Source organism: Sus scrofa, chromosome 7, assembly GCF_054392235.1.
Source record: "Sus scrofa isolate SSC_HxYL_T2T_F1_AM1 chromosome 7, Sscrofa_HxYL_maternal_Yorkshire_Landrace_v2.0, whole genome shotgun sequence".
NCBI classification, from domain to species: domain Eukaryota; kingdom Metazoa; phylum Chordata; class Mammalia; order Artiodactyla; family Suidae; genus Sus; species Sus scrofa.
The window spans coordinates 15,875,291-15,892,439 of NC_139389.1; the positions used below are offsets into that span (position 1 = coordinate 15,875,291).

The 17,149-nt window shown below is 43.3% G+C and overlaps 1 protein-coding gene across 6 annotated transcripts in view; it reads left to right on the forward strand.

The window, feature by feature from the left end:
* The window catches only part of E2F3 (E2F transcription factor 3), a 76,163-nt gene that overhangs the window by 50,794 nt on the left and 8,220 nt on the right, over positions 1 to 17,149 (forward strand). For 2 of the 6 annotated variants that reach the window (XM_021098396.2, XM_084967526.1), the window contains exons 2-4: positions 12,370 to 12,481; positions 13,732 to 13,951; positions 15,830 to 15,988. In XM_021098396.2, the coding sequence (XP_020954055.1) occupies positions 12,370 to 12,481; positions 13,732 to 13,951; positions 15,830 to 15,988 (491 nt within the window). Of the gene's footprint in view, positions 1 to 8,482; positions 12,163 to 12,369; positions 12,482 to 13,731; positions 13,952 to 15,829; positions 15,989 to 17,149 lie in introns of those variants that run through there. The other 4 variants (XM_021098397.2, XM_021098399.2, XM_084967524.1 and 1 more) reach the window with 3 other exon arrangements.

The following is a 17,149-nucleotide window of genomic DNA, read 5'->3' on the forward strand; positions in this document are numbered from 1 at the left end:
AATACAGCTGAACTCATTCATTTATGTGTTCTAGCTGCTGTCTTGCTACAACAGCAGAGTTGTGTAGCTGCAACAGAGCTGTGTCCCACAAGGTCTAAAGTATTTACTACGTGATCTTTTGCAGACAGTGTTTGTCAACTTCCTGGTTTATCATATTGCCGTCGAAGTGAGGTAAAAATCTTGAGACCCGAAGCTACAGATGGAAAGGGAAGCACAGATAAACTAAATAGTACTCCAGGGGCGATTCAAGCACACTATTGCAGGGAGACATCTCAGCAGCAGAATGAGAGCCTAAGCTTCTGCCTGCCCATCACGGAATATATTTTAAATACTTTTGCCAACTTCTAAATTGGAAATTCAGATGTCTGAAGAGAAGAATTCTTAAATTCCATTTTATGGGCAATAACCACATATTTAAAGCTAGCAATCATTTAAATGAAAGAAGAACATGTTATGAATTTGGTAATATGAATAAATGTAAAACTGTCTTTTAAGTTAGCGATTTAATTGCACAGTTCTCCTTGCCATTTATTTTTCTGTAAAAGCATATAAAATTCAGACTTCGAGGGGAATAATAAAGCTGAAGCATTGTATGGGGGATTAAAAACCTTTTGCCCACTCTGATTTAGAGACCTCTATGACTCACAGATATAAAGGGTCATCATAGCATTTCTTATTATTAAAAGGGTTAGTCATTTTTTTTCTTATTTCATCTGAATAACATTGGGTGTATATAACTTATTAGTCAGGGCTTTCTCTTAAGCTTCTTACCCGTTTACTTTTAATTTTGGTATAGATACATATTTAATTAATCTGTAAAAGACCAGGTAGATAGGTAGGTGGGTAGGTAGGTAAAGAGATAGATGATAGATAGATAGATAGATAGATAAGGAATTAATCTGTAAAAGGTTTTCAGAGGTTTTTGCTTTTAAAGATCAACATTCAGGAATACCCGCTGTGGTGCAACAGGATTAGTGGTTTCTCTGGTGTGCCGGGTCATAAGTTTGATCCCTGGCCAGGGAACTCCATATGCCATGGTGCGGCCCAAAAAGAAAAAAGAAAAAAAAATTCAGTTATTGGGGGTAGAGACTTAGGTAGGAAAGATAGAAGGGCTTTAGCTCCTATTTGCAAATGAAACCATTGCCTCTATGATGTGAGTTCATTTACTAATAGTAAGTGCCAAGCACAGTGCCTTACACTTAGTTACCCATCCACACCACTCACTGATGAATGAGAATTAAATACATAGAGGGACACTTATGGCAGATTGTCACATGTATCTTCTTTCTCTTGAAACCTTATGAAAATAATAGTAAGCATTTTTTTTAATCATCGCAAGTGAGGGGGTGCCTTCAGTGGACAAGAGAATTCAACAGGTTTCTGCAGCACAGAGAGCAGGATGAGGCGTGGCATCAGTAAAGTAAAACAGACAAAGCCTTGGCCCAAGAGGGGCTCCGTCTGCTCTGGAGAGCCACAGAGCGGATGTGCCAAAACTCAGAATAAAAGGGGAATTTTCAGCACGTTTCATGCAGAGTACATGTCCAAGATCCAGGAGTCTCTTCCCAGACAAATAATTTTTGAGAAATCTAAAAATAAATGGATTAAGAGTACCGCTTCAACTTGAATCCTGCACTCCCAGTTGTCATTTTATCACTTTATTTGTAAATATCTGTCTTAAAGACACAAAGCTTGACCAGGCATTTGAGAAAAGACTACAACATTACAGAATGAGCCCAAGATTTTTTTTAATGATTTTCATTTTTTCCATTATAGTTGGTTTATAGTGTTTTGTCAGTTTTCTACTGTATAGCAAAGTGACCCAGTCCTACATACATATGTACCTTCTTTTTCTCACATTATCCTCCATCATGCACCAAGACTTTTTTTTTAAGGTAGGAAAGTAAGACTATGGAGAAAATAGATGAAATAGGAAACAAGACTTTAAAAGAAATAATTAGTAGCATAAGACATGGAAAATAGAAAATAAAAGCTTTAGAGGATCAATCCAAGAGGAACAGGAATTCCGGAAAGATTAGACCAAGACATCGAGAGGGAATGGTTTATAACATGCAGTTTCTCACAGCTGAAGGCCAAGTAGTTCCTTGGGGCCCATGAGATTCTCACACAGTGAATGAGAAAAAGATGCACCCCTGAATACGTGTTATGAAATTTTACAATAAATGGAAGACAGGCGTAGAATCTTTCTGAGAGGTTAAACATCAAATAGCTTCAAAGGAATGAGAGTCTGTGGCTCCAGGTTTCTTCTCATCATCACTGGATATAAAAACCCCAGGAGCAGTGCCTTCAGAGTTCAACTGATGTTCAGCCTTAAATTCTTTACTTATACCAACTAGCAAGTGTGAGGCTGAAATACACATTTCAGATACACATTTCACATTTCAAATTTTCTCTTGCCATGCTACTGTTCAGATGTGTTCCAGGAAAACAATAGCTTAGCAGTGGGATCAGGAAACTGATTCTGTTGCAACCAGTAGAACCCAACTCTGGCCAACTTAAAGCAGAAAAGGAGTTTATTGAAAAGATATTGGATAACTCACTAAATTTTCAGGAAGATTAGAGGACCAGCTTGAGGAACAAGCAGGAACAAGGAAAGATCCATAGCCAGAACCACAGCCATCACCAGGTCTGTGGTTTTGCAGAAGCATCTCCAGATTCCAAATCCAGGGCAGGTGCGTCTGCCTGTTGCAGCCTAGGTGGCCCTAGTCTGGATTCTGGGGAAGCTGGGAGAGAGGACTGGGTGTCTTCAGCTCCTATGGTTGATTCAGAAGGGAAATGTTTCCCCCACTCTTCCTAAGTCCTTTTGGTTAGTCAAAGGATTAGATTGACTCAAGGCAGTTAAACAGGAGGGAAAAAACAATTTAATTCATATGCACTATGCAGGCAGGTATCATAGAAATGGGACCTCCAAAGTGACCAAGGCAGGCTGTTTATTTACCACTTTTAGACGAAGAAAGTTATTTGAGAAAGATTTAACAAAACAAAAGGCCTTGTGCTTAGGGTAGCAGACTCATGCAGAACTAACACGTTTTACTTACACAGCTTCCTGAGCATTGAATTCCCTAATTCTGGTGATATACCTTCTGTACCTTCACAAGGGAAATTTATTTCCCACTTTCATGGGCAAAGGGGGAGGAGGGCAGTCAGAGCACTTTGTTTTGCTTTTTAGTATTTTTTTTTTCACCCGCTGTTTCTCAAGGAGCTTTAAAATTCAAAATAATCAGTGTGCTCTGGAGGCAATTTGGGGGTGTCCTGCCCTGAACCCGGTCCTCTCACCAAGACTGACAAAGTGTAGAATTTCCTAAGCTTAAGAGGGAAGGTGCGGAGGCTGGCAGTCAAATAAAATGACAAATGTCCACCTCAAACGTCAACACTGTAGGAAGCGAGGGAAAACTGCAGAATGACAGTCATGCAACAGGCCCAGAGAACAGTCTTGAATCTAGACAGAGGGAGGTCCAAGAACTTCAGGTAGAAAAAGAGGGGACTTTGATAGAACATCTGCTACGACAGAGAGTTGGAAAAAGCCGAGGCTGTGTGTGGTAAATGCAAATGGTCCCACCAAGTAGGAAAGACAGTTGAGAACACCAAAGGAAACTTTACCAAAAAAGGAAATGGAATCTCGGTATGCTATTTGATGCTGCTGGAATATTTGTAGAGTCCAAATGCACAGCACTGGAGTTCCTGCTGTGGTGCAGTGGGTTAAGAATCTGACTGCAGCGGCTCGGGTAGCTGTGGAGGTGCGGCTTCAATCCCACTGGGTCCAGTGGGTTAAAGGATCCGGTATTGATGCAGCTGTGGCAACTTAGATCCAGTCCCTGGCCCGGGAACTTCCATGTGCCACGGGGGCAGCTGTAAAAACAAAACAAAATGCACAGCACTGGTATTTGATTTAAACAAAAATAACGATATCACTACCGGGAGAAAGAGTGGAAGAAAGTGTAGATGTGGCATCAGTGAAGAAGTCTACATAATAACCAGAATAGCTAAACCAAGGAATATCTGTGTAAGCTTAATTTACTTAGAAATAAGTGCCCACCAAGAGGAACAGTAAAATCGGTTCCCCTGGAGAGGTTCCCTGATCCAGTGGACTTTTAAAAATCATGTGCATCAATTTATTTTTTTAAGGATTTTTATTTTTCCCATGATAGCTGGTTTACAGTGTTCTGTCAATTTTCTACTGTACAGCAAAGAGACCCAATCACCCATTCTTTTTCTCACATTCTTTTTCTCACATTATCCTCCATCATATAGAAAACAAGGCAGCCACAGTTCCTAAGTCAATGGCTTCTGTTCCAAAAGCTGTACTGTAAGTTTGAGATTCCTTTTGCTTTAGAAATATTCATGTGTATCTGGTTAGATTCCCAAACTAGTCCACAAATACAAGTCAGAGTAAAATTAAAATGCCCTAGATCGGTAGTTTAAAAGTCAAAAGAAGAAAAATGGCCAAGTTGGGGATCCAGTCTAGCAATCCAGTGAGTAATGATGGGGGAATTGGGCTGGAACAGCGGGGCAGGTGTAGAGAGGGACACACCTGAGAAAGAAAAGAAAACATTTGCCTGCCAGCTGCTAGTGCTGGGATGTGGGGTGTGAGGGGACGTCTCCACCAGGATCAAATGCACACTAGCTCCTCTTCCTGCCAAGTGCTTCCATCAGAGCTTCCTGCGTGCTGCTCTGTTCATCAGTTCTCTGAGATACTGGTTTCTGTTTAGGCCCCTCATCGAACAGCTCTTAAAGACGGTACTCTTGTTGGTAGATTCTGAACTTAGATGTTGCTGGGGAAAACTCCAGAGAAGACCTCGGAGCTCTTCATCTTAGCTAAGTTTGACAGTGGAAGGGTGACACCTATAAGGGACCATGATCCGGCCCCTTCTTCCTCTGCACCAAAGCCCCACCCCCACCCCCACCCACCAGCACCTCCAAACGGGGCCCTTCCAAGTCCCTGCTTCCCGCTGTGATTGGACAGCTGCTTAAGGCCCCCCAACTCCCACTCTCTTCCCCAAGGGAAGGGAAGCCCACGTGTTTTCCAGGGCTTTGCTCAAACACCATCACCACTAACCACTTTCTCCAGATCTCCACCAACTTCTCTATCCAGGCCTTCTTCCTGCCCTCCTGTACCCAGTCACGGGCTCATTGCAGGGTTCATCATGCATTTCCTGTTAGTTAATTTGTTATCTGTATCCTCTTTTATGGCAGGAACCACCATGTCACCTTGGTATTCATCTGGCTGTGCCAGGTCTGGTATGCTGCAGGGACTTAGTAAATAATTTGAATGGATTTTTAAATGGTTAACCAGATAGAATTAATATACAGTCACAACTGGCAACTGGGTATTCTTTTCTTAAAAGCTTCTCACCCTAACCCATGGACCTAATGGCTGAAATCCAAGTGAGATTCAACTGTGATCTGGTCTCAAGCTGGATTATTTCGCTGTTGTATTTAATCTGGTCGTCATTCTATTTATTTAATCTCCATTTTCCTCTATTTCCCTTCTTCCTCTGTTCAGAATGCCCTGTCTCACCCTTGGTTTTGAGATAAAATGTATCATATGTCTAGTTCTTTCCCTCACCCAGCTCTATTAACTGGGTTAAAGGGAGTTTATTTTACTGTTCACAATTTGCTGCCTATAGCAGGCATGCCTTTTCTGGTAGCATACCCAATTTTGGGGTTTTTTTATTTTTTATTTTTTGTCTTTTGTTTTTTTAGGGCTGCAGCCACAGCATATGGAGGTTCCCAGGCTAGGGGTCTAATTGGAGCTGTTGCTGCTGGCCTACACCAGAGCCACGGCAACACCGGATCCTTAACCCACTGAGCGAGAGGTCAGGGATCAAACCAGCAACCTCATGGTTCCTAGTTGGATTCGCTTCCGCTGCGCTACAGTAGGAATTCCCCCATTTTTGTTTTGAATCCATATGCATACACACTGAATGGATATAAACCACTAGACTTGTTTAACTCCAAATGGAAAATGATTTTTGTTTTTATTATCCAGGAAACCCACACTCACTTTAAAGTGATTATTACTAAATTACTTTTAAAAGTTAAGAGGAATTAAGAAGAGGAGTTCCCACTGTGGCTCAGTAGGCTAAGGACCTGACCTAGTCTTGCTGAGGATGCAAGTTTGATCCCTGGCCTTGCTCAGTGGTATTGCCACAGTCTGTGGTGTAGGTTGCAGATGTAGCTTGGATCCAGTATGGCTGTGGCTGTGGTATAGGCCTCGGCTGCAGCTCCAATTTGACCCCTAGCCTGGGAACTTTCATATGCCACAGGTATAGCCATAAAAAGAAAAAAAAAAGTGAAGAAAACAAAATCGCCATAATCCTACCACTCAAAGATTAGTATTATTAAATTAGTATATATCCTTAGATCTTTTCTTTCTGTGCATATAATTTCCCCACAGAAATATAGTTATACTATCATACCTGATTTTTTAAAATTCTTACACATATAGGAGTTCCCATTGTGGCTCAATGGGTTAATAACCCAACTAGTATCCACAAGGATGTGGGTTCAGTCCCTGGCATCACTCAGTGTGTAAGGATCCAGCATTGCTGCTAGATACATCATACGTTGCAGATGTGGCTAGGATCTGGTGTGGCTGTGGCTGTGGAGTAGGCCAGCAGCTGCAGCTCTGATTCGACCCCTGGCCTGGGAACCTCTATATGCCACAGGTGCCCCCCTAAAAAAGAAGAAAAATAAGTAAATATAAATGAACAAATAAATAAATAAAATTCTTAAGACATATAGATGTTATCATTAATTGCATAACATTCCATTATATAAATGTACAATAACTTAGTGAATTTTTCTTCTGAGATTGGGCATTTATGTTGGACATATGTGGAAAAATATAAATATTCAAGAAACTGGCTGTGCCGTTTTTAATAGACAAAACTCTAGAAACAACGTAGCTGTTCTCAGAATATACTCCGAAAAGTACAAGTGTTAGTTTGAAAGATATAAATTTAATGTGTATATAGATACATCACTTTCTAAAATCCAACCAAATATTGCAGAACTATAAACATGCAATCATTACCTCATATTTAATTTTGCTTCTCAAAGATAAATCTCTGTTAACATTTGAGGTGGCTCTTTCTAGATTTTTTTCCCTCTGTGGATATATGGAAAATTTTATATTGAAGTCTGTAGTTTTATAGTTCTTTCCTCCTATGAGATCATATTATATGTATCCTTCTGCAACCTTTATATTTCTCGAAAATCTTTCCAAACATGTAGATTAATCTCTAGCATGTGTAAATATATACATATATATTTAAATATCCCCTTTACAGGTTGGTAATGCTAGGGCTTTGTGATTTACCTGCCAAGAGATGTCGGGAATTTATTCTTGGTTCATTCAAAGTGAGTAAGTCAGTGTGACTGAGCGTATGCCATATGCAAGGCTCTGGGGAAACTAAGCTACTTAAGACCAGAGCTCATGGTCCAGTGAGGAAAGCTGGAGCATGTATGTGTTATGATGATGAAATCATGCCCCAGTGGCCCAGACATTGCTATGGCAGCAAAAGAGGGCCATCGCAGTCAGTCCAGGGAAGTCATGGTCCCTGACAAATTATTTGAAGAGACCTGAGTTCCGTCCTGGTATCTGTGCCTTATTAACTGAGGTTTTAAGTAAGTCTTCTCGGCTTCAGTGCAAGATGGGGTAGAGTCATGACTGCTCACAGTGGCGTCACGAATATTGGGAAAAGGGTTATAGTGGAGGAGTGTTGAATGTGCATTAGTAGGTGTCTGGCTAAGTATATTAATGAGGACAATATATGCAGCTCTAAAAAAAGAAGCTCATTCTGAATGAACTGATAGGGATCAAACCCTGAGATGTTTCACTAATAGACTAAGTATGAGGTTTGCTGCCATTTGTGTAAAAAAGAAATTGTGTAAGGTGTGGTGGTATATAGCTATATTTGGACTTGGACTTGGACTAGCTATGTATGAATTTGGACTGTCTAAAAGGATATCTAGGTAACTTGGTAGTACTTGCATTTGAGGAAGGGCCCTGGGGATCAAGAGTGGGAGAGGGCAGGGCGATTCGCATGTGTACCCATTTGCACTGTGTGAATCATCATGTGCATTTATTATGCAAAGGAATTTTTTTTAATTATGAATAAAATAAAATTCCTTAAGTTTATCATAAAGTAAGAGGGTATCCATTTAATATAATTTTTCAAATATTTTTATATGGCAATCTTTCACAATCATTTTATGAAGTGGTTATAAGCACAGACTTCGGAGTAGGCATATTTACTAGCTCTGGGGATCTTGGAAACATAACTTAGGAGCTCTAAACCTCCCTTTTCTCTTGTAAGATGGGAAATAATAATAACAACTACCTTATGGGGTGGTTGTAAAAATGAGATAACACGGTCAAGTGGAAAGCAATTAACATAGTGTATGGCATATTATAAACACTCAAATGTTGAGTGCATTATGGTTAAAATACTAAAGGGCTGTATCAGGACTCTTGGTTGCAAGTGGTAGTAATAAAACTGTTGTCTTCTACCAAAAAAGGGACTTCATGAGCTCACACAAATCTGTCTGTGGGAATGGGTAGATATGTCTTTGGGAGTGGTTGGTTACATCTAGCACCTCCCTTGAAGGCACTGGGACTCAGTCTCTTTCTAGTTCTTAACTCTGCCATCTTCTTTGTTGGCTCAGTTCCCAGGTAGCTCTAGGCTTACATCCTACCAGCCTAATAACTCTCAGTGAAAGGAACTCAGTACTTTGCCAGTAGTTTCCAACAAAATCCCTACATTGACTGATCCATCCTGCTTTGGTCATGGCCCCATCTGTAACCCAGTCCTATTAGCCAGCTGACTGGATGACACTGATTCGCAGGCCCAGATTAAGTTCTCACCTCTGTAGCCTTGATGGGAAGGGTCAGCCTAAGACCAATAACGTCAGGCTATTTGTTCTCAAGCTTGGAGACAAAGAAACCACCTGAAGGAAGAGCTGTGGAGAAGTTCCTTCCCCAAATGAAAAAACAGGGGCAACAAATGCCAGGTAGAGGGAAATTGTGGATGTTTCCCTCAGCCCACTGCTTCACTCCCTGACAGTTATTCCTATTATTTTCATATGTACATTTTCCTCTTTTTTTTTTTTTTTTTTTTTTGGCTACACCCACAGCATATAAATTTCCCAGGCCAGGGATTGAAGTTGAACCCACACTGTAGCAGCAACCCAAGCCCCTGCAGTGACAATGCCAGTTCCTTAACCCACTGTGCCGCAAGAGAGCTCCTTCATTGCCCTTTCGGAAAAGCTTGGCAGTGTGACTGTTTCATTACAGAGTCGTGTCATCATAGCTGGCCGAGGTCCTAAAGTTGGCACATACTTCCTTTGTAGTTTTAAAAGCCACCTTTGATAATACCTCGGAAGGATGGCGTGTCCTGATCTAAGGGAATCCATGCTCCATAATGCTGCTCCCTCATGGACCAGATCTAGAACCTCCAAGTAAGATGGGGTCCTCTCAAGTCCACTTTAGTCCCCATGCACCAAGCAGCGGGGGGAAAGATAACAAGATAACCCAACAGCAATGTCCATTTGGAAAGGGGGAAATCACTCGTGGTGGTCACTTCCCCTAGCAGGTCCTGCCCTCAACAGGCATTAGCAGCCCCTCAAGGCTTGCTAGAGATGTGGCTTGCTTGTGGAGCCAAGGTGACAGCCCTAATTTCTTGCCCAGGGAGGATTTTCCAGGCCAGCCTTGCTTTCATAGCTGATTTCTTTTTGGTGTCAATTCATGGGCTTCGTGATTGATTCCTTCAGAGACTGAGATCTCCTAGGTCTTTGCTTTCTCGGGTGCTTTTCTAATTTAGTAGATTTTCTATCTCCCCTTTAGATTTGGTCACCTCTGTGGTTTGGTGCCATGTTACCAACGTCGCACACCCGGAGTAGTCCTGGTCCTTGCAATCAGATCTCAGTGTCTTAGCAACAGATCTCAGAATTTCCCCAGCCTACAGTTGACTGCTTCTACATGCCTTTGCCCCAGAGCAATTGGAAACAATAGCCGGGGACGAGGGGGCAAAGTGAATATGCCCCCAGGCTGCTGACCAGTGGCTCTTTATCATGAGGGTTCAAGGAGAGTGCAGCCTTAAGGGTCCAGGAGTTCAAAGTCCTTGGCTCTTTTCCCACTTTGCCTTCCTTCTGTGAACTTTTAGCAGGGGGCAGAGAAAACGGCTCTCTATCTTCTTCAGAGGGGAAAAAAGCCTCCAAAGTAAAGCTGTTTTCTTCTTCTCCACTTACCTCAAATGAAGCTTTTCTCCATCAGTAATAATTTTCTGAAGGCCACAAGATGTGACCCCCACACCCTACCGCTCTTTAGTGAGGATGCCAGCTCCCCAGTGCATTGGAGCCCATCTTGACTCCGCTGTTTCCACAGGCTGTCACTTGCACACCACACTTTCAGGAGCCCAACTCAAAGTGCTCTGACCCAAAAGGAAACTTCCTTGGCAAATGTAAATGAAAAGTCTGGGGGAGACCACCTGCCTGACTCTGCTGCACCCCCCCCCCCCACCCAGAAGGCCTCATTCTCAGGTGGCTTCCAGCTACCAGCTTTTCAATCTTAACTAGGAAAGCACATCCCTTCCTACCAGTAGTCCCAGAGGAGTTCCTGGGGTTGGCCTTTGTTCACCCAGCTTTGGTCCTCGGCCTCCTGGGCCAGTCACTGTGGGGGAGGGGGGTGGTGGAGCACAAAGACCTGCCGGGCCTGGGTCACCTGTGTGCACCAGTACACTTAGTCTGAGTGGGAAGGGATATTCCCCAGAGGACAATCAGGGAGCTTTTGCCTGACGAAGAGGGAATGTTCACTGGGCCAACCAAAACAACAGGCCCACACAAGGATTGGGGGGAATATTTGGGAGTGGAAAATGAAGTTCAGAAAATGAATTTGCTAATTGTCATTCCCAGGCCTTAGGACCGATGGCGTTTAACCCTGCACTGCCCAATAAGAAATGTGTGCCACAAACACAAGCCATATAGGTTTATATAAATATATATACACATACACACACACATATTTGAAAGAAACAAGTGACATGACCATTTTAATACTATCATATTTAGTAATATTTCATAAAGCTGAAACAGCATCATTTTAACATGTAATCAACATAAAAATGATTAATGAGCTCTTTTACCCTCTTGCGTGTTGAGTTTTTGAAATCCACTGTGCCTTTTACATAGACAGCACGTGTCAGTGCAGATGAGCCACCTGTGGGATAGTGGATAACTCTGCATAGAGAAGCTGGATGCCTGTCATCAGCTGACACTTTGGTGTCTATGTCCCGGGAGTTATTTTGAAATTGTGAATCTCCCCACTAGAAGAATCTGCCCTAACGTGAGCCTCCATGCACATCGCCATGCAGGTGTCTGGCTGGTACCACTCCTGTCTGGCTGGACACCCTGCATGCCAGACAGTCAGTACTTACCCGTTACTTAGTAAATTACCTGGCTTCTCTCTTGGACTCTACACACTAGGAACGAAGGGCCTCTTGTTTGTCTTGTTTACCTCTGTTCCCTAAGCTCAGGGCCCAGGACATAGAAGACATGAAATTAGGTATTTTTAAAGTGAAAATCAGATGGAGAAGCTTGAGCGAGAACTTTGCCAAGTTTGATGGCAAAATGGGGACAGTAATCCTAGTGGAAGCCCAAGACCGAGTGCTGGCAGTATTTGTTATCCTGATGAATGACCATGTGTAGTCTATGACTAGTTGTGTTATGATTCTATCACTCTTTCTTTCATTGAATATATATATAGAGAGAGACTGTGATTGAATACCTAAGGAAGCCCAGGCTCTGTGCCAAGCCCTAGGTATATAGAGATAAATGGGAAAGAGTCCCTGCTGTAAAGGAAATGAGAAACAGATAAGCAAAATAACTCTTATATCCAGCAAGTGTTATGAGACCAATAAACACAGAGTGTTTAGGGAGCGCAAGGAAAGGGGTTCAACCCCCATCAGAGATGGCAGTGGCAGCAGGGGTGTGCTGGGGAGAAGTGACTCTAAGTCCCATGATGCCTGCGGTAATCTTAGTATCCAGCGCCAGGCCTGGCCCGCATGTGGAATTAATGAATAAATGAACAAAGTGGCTCCAGAGCCCAACCTGAAGGATCGTGGATTGTCCATCTGGGCACAGGCGGTGAGCGTCATAGGTGGCCAGAGGGTTTGCGTGGCAGCCCCGCCTCCAAAGCCGGAGGGGTCTCCCCTCGTCCCTTTCAGGGAACCAGACCCTTCGTGAGGCGGAGCTGGGTGGGGAGAGCAGGCTCGGGGGCCGGATCAGATCCCACGGTCTCATTTGGGGTCGTCCTGATGACCAGTGACCAACGACTGTACTCTCTTATTGCAGGCGAAGCGCAGGCTGGAGCTAGGAGAGAGCGGTCAGCAGTACCTCGCAGATGGTTTAAAAACCCCCAAGGGCAAAGGGAGAGCTGCGCTGCGAAGTCCAGATAGCCCCAAAAGTAAGGATTCTGCCGTCTCCTCCCCTCTGGGGTGGGAGCTTCCCAACTTTGAGAGCTTGTGGCTGATGGGATGCCAAGGCGTGGGTCATTTGGGCATGTTTGGTTCTTTTTCATTTCTGTCTGTGCCTATCCAAAACGTCCATCCACCGCGGGCAGACACCCAGCGAGCCGTTTGCAGAGTCACTCCGGTACCCGAACACTGACTGCAGCGGAGGCCTCTTTCAGTGTGTGCAGTTTCATTTTTCAACTCAGAATACGAGCTCTTTGATACTGTGCTAAAATCAAATTTAACTCTGACTTTCCTGAATGGACCTCACTTGAGAGACCGAGGCTAGCTGGGTGTAAGGAACTGCACCTGAGTTGGTGATGTGTGTGCCTGCCTAAATCTCTCGTTCAGCATGTGGCAGCATAAGAACTGATTGAGAGCGATAAATTGCAGCTCGTTTCTGTTTCCTTCGAACGTGATCGTTGTTCCTTTGGGGAGAGAGAGCAAAGTAGGTTGGAAATAGCTAAATAGTCCTTTATGTCTTCGGCATCTAATGCAAGGGCTAAATTAACCTAGACATTGCCCTCTCCTATCCTGCAGCTTATGCGTGGGGCAATCCACAAATTGTGGGCAGTGCTCCGTGAAACCCTTGACCTGTGCACTTATAAAAGAGTAAATACAATATTAAATGAGGACATTTTGTTCCACAGAAACGGGGAGATTGGATCAAAAGACTTTGCCAGCTAGTCCTCATCTACATTATTTGAAAAGTTGCTGGGAACAAATTACATATACCTGGAAACACTGAAGCCTGAAAGGCCAGTTAGGATGGGTCCGTCTGGACCTGGTCATGAAATGCAGGAGAGATTCCTAGGCTGACCCCATCCCGTTAGTCTGTACCTGTGCTGATCCTATGAGGCTACAGCACTTTTTCATTCATTCAACAGATAATTTTGAGCACCTCCTATGTGTGAGACACTTCACTAGACCCAGGGAGTAGGGTAAGCCAAAGTAGAAACGCCTGAGAAAACCAGAGGAAAACGCTTTAATCAAACAGGGATTTGTACTGTCCCTTCCTTTTCTAATAAAGCAACTTCATCGTTTTCTATACCTCACCAAAAACATCAGCAACAACAGCTTTGCTTCGGACACTAATACTTGGGCTGCTGGGGGAAAGAGGGCTTGCTTGACTGCAAAGAAACCCTTCATTTCTTTACCTCTCCCCCTATCCCCCCCACCCGCTCGGTTTTTGTTTTTCTTTAAGCTCCAAAATCTCCCTCAGAAAAAACACGGTATGATACATCCCTTGGTCTGCTCACCAAGAAGTTCATTCAACTACTGAGCCAATCACCTGATGGGGTCTTGGATTTGAACAAAGCAGCAGAGGTGCTGAAGGTGCAAAAGAGAAGGATTTACGACATCACCAATGTACTGGAAGGCATCCACCTCATTAAGAAGAAGTCTAAAAACAACGTGCAGTGGATGTGAGTATGAGTCATGGCCCCCTGTTCCCTGGCCCCGGTGGGGTTCTTGCAAACCGCGCCGGCGTTTCTCCCAGCCCCAGCTTTCATACCCACACCCACACTTCATTCCTTTTCTCTCCTACTCTTCTCTCTCTTCTCTTTCCTCCTCCACTCCTTAGCCAGAAGTTCAAAGTCTCTTTACAAAGAGCCCTTCTGTTTAGACGCTGTCAGAGATAAAAGGGTTCATATTCGATTCGCCTCAGGCAAGGGGATCCTGGGATTAAGTGGGGCCCTGCAGATGTAAAGTAAAACATTGGTCCTCTGTTACCCTGATATCCACGTGTGTGTTCACATGTGTGATCGAGCTGATGCTTACACAGGTCTTTGGCTTGTCTCTAATAGGAAGTTAGAAACTAACTGTGGCTGTGTATTAACACATCTGGGTATATGCATAGTTGTCGAGTATCTTTATCCATGGTTCTAGCTGATTAATTCATGTTCTGGTATAAATTAAGGCAAGACAAATGCCGAGGTTCCTTTGGCAAAGCCAAGAAAATATTTGTCACCTGCCCACACCCACATGTGTGATTAAGTGTTTGATAATGTCACTTGTGGGTTATGGACAGAGGACCTGAACACCCAGTATTTTAGAAGGAACTATTAGAGCATTCTTGGAAGAAACAAATCTGTTGTGGTTTTGAAAAAATACCACTTCAAACATGATAAAAACGAAGAGGTAGTTTTTTGCACTTTTTTGGAATTTTGTGAGGATTCGTGACCCATTTTAGCCTGGGGTTTAGACAAACCTGTTGGGCATTGGTCTTTGTTCCTGCATAGGACACAGATGTGTTTCCTTCACCCATTTTTCCTTTTTAGTTGTTGGTATAAGACCCTCAGAGGAGTTTGCACTGTGGCTCAGTGGAAACAAACCCAACTAGTATCCATGAGGAGGTGGGTTCAATCCCTGGCCATGCTCAGTGGGTTAAGGATCCTGCATTGCCGTGAGCTTCAGCATAGGTCACAGATGCAGCTCGGATCCCACGTTGCTGTGGCTGTAGCGTAGGCCGGCAGGTGCAGCTCCAGTTCGAACCCCTAGCTTGGGAACTTCCATTTGCCATGGGTGCGGCCCTTAAAAAAAAAAAAAAAAAAAAAAGACCCTCTGAAATTACCTAGGTCTTAGGGGGGAGAGGGGGAGGGGTGGAATGGGGGTTTGAAAATGGCAAAGGCACACTTGCGTATATGGAATGGATGAACACCAGGGACCTGCTGTAGAGCACAGGGAAATCTACTCACTGTTCTTTAATAACCTATATGGGAACGGATATGTGTACGTGTATGGCTGAATCACTTTGCCGTGCAGCAGAAATGAACACACCATTGTAAATCAATATACTCCAATAAAGTTAAAATTTTTAAAATAAGATAATTGTGAAAAGGAAATTTCCTAGGTCTTTGTGCTTTGGGAATGATGTTCTGTTGAATTTTGAACCATTCCATCTTTTTCTTCAGGTTTTTTTTGTCTGGCTCTCTCTTTCTCTCCTTTCTTTTCCCCCATTTCTTTTTCCTCACTGGGAGGCAGGGAGGAGCTGCCTCTTTTCACCCTTTGAATTTGAGTCTTCTGAAGAAACAGACCTCCTATGGAGGAAAGAAACCCAAAAATAGCAGTGTTTTTTTGTTTTGTTTTGTTTTGTTTTAATTTCTATGGTGTGAAAAGTGAAGGGCTATATATGAAAAAAATATATGTATAAATGTTCTAATTTTAACACTTGGCTAACAAGCAGTGTGACCCACATCAAAAGGGGACATTTACCACCAGGACCATTACTCCTGGGCCTCCCTTTCACCCCCTCCCCTCTGGCCTGTCGAGCAGCCTTGCAGAGTCTGTGTTTGGGTTTCCAGGGGCTGCAGTCTGTCTGAGGACGGGGGCACGCTGGCCCAGTGTCAAGGCCTGTCAAAAGAAGTGACCGAGCTCAGTCAGGAAGAGAAGAAATTAGATGAACTGATCCAAAGCTGCACCCTGGACCTCAAACTGTTAACCGAGGATTCAGAGAATCAAAGATATCCTTTGTGCCACCTGTTCATTGGGGGTTAGTTGCCTCCTAGACTATTTCCAGTGTTGACGATCTGACATGTATGCACAAGGTAGAATTTTACTCTGGTTTCATGCAAGTGTGTGTTTATGTGTTCCGTGTTTATGGAATGATAGTCATTGGACTGGATCCTATCAGATCTCTTTTGGTAGCCGGGTGGGAACTGTTTCCTAAAGCCTTTTATTCATGTGTGGTTGGGACATGCAAATACACTCATAGCGTAAGGCAACAGCATTAATGAGATACATAAAGTGTCACTATTCATATTAATGATAACATTTAGCAGATTCATCTTCGGCTTCCCAGATTTTGGGTGGGTGGTAGCTGTCACTGTTGGGGTTCTCACATTCTATTTTCTTTGCATCAGACATGGGGAGCGATTGGAATTTGTTGAATCTGGGTGACGGAGCTATAGTTGAAGGAGTATAGAAGAATCGTTCTGTAATTTTGAAAGAGCATTGTGCTGATTCGCAACACCAAAAACTGATGGCAGACGTATCCAAAGCCGAAGAAATCTCAGTTTGTCCACTCATGTACAAACATTAGTCCTTGGAAATAAAACTATAAAAAGCCAGCTGTTGTTCTTAACTGGCTGACAATCTGTTGGCCACCCGAGGAAAACTTAACTCTTCATCACCTTCACTTCTGACCACAGAGGAAAGAGGTTACTTCATTGTGTTGACAAGATTTTGCGATTTTCTCAGTTATTAGTAGAAAACAAAACCAATGTGTTAAGTCACCCCATCTCTAATTTTAGTTCCAAACTTCTAGTTATTCCACACTCTCTTTGTTAAGAAATAAAATGCAACCTGCCCGTTTGCTTCCAGGGTCTTGTGTCTATCTAGTAGGCTCTCCTTTGGAGGTAGAGGGACATTTCTTTTCCAATTCGGGCAATTTTTGGAAACTCCAGTCCTTCATTTCCTGTCAACCAAAGGATTAACCTCGCCAGCTGATGATTAGTGAGCTGGAGAAGAGGTGTGATGATCCGAACCCCCACTGGTGGCCAGCGTGGGTTCACAGGGGAAGAAACAAAAATAGCTCTGGTTGGCCTGTTTCATTCATTGTTTAGTCGGGAGCCCCTTCAAGGAGTAGATGTGGTAGGAACACATGATGGGCAGCTTTCTGGAAC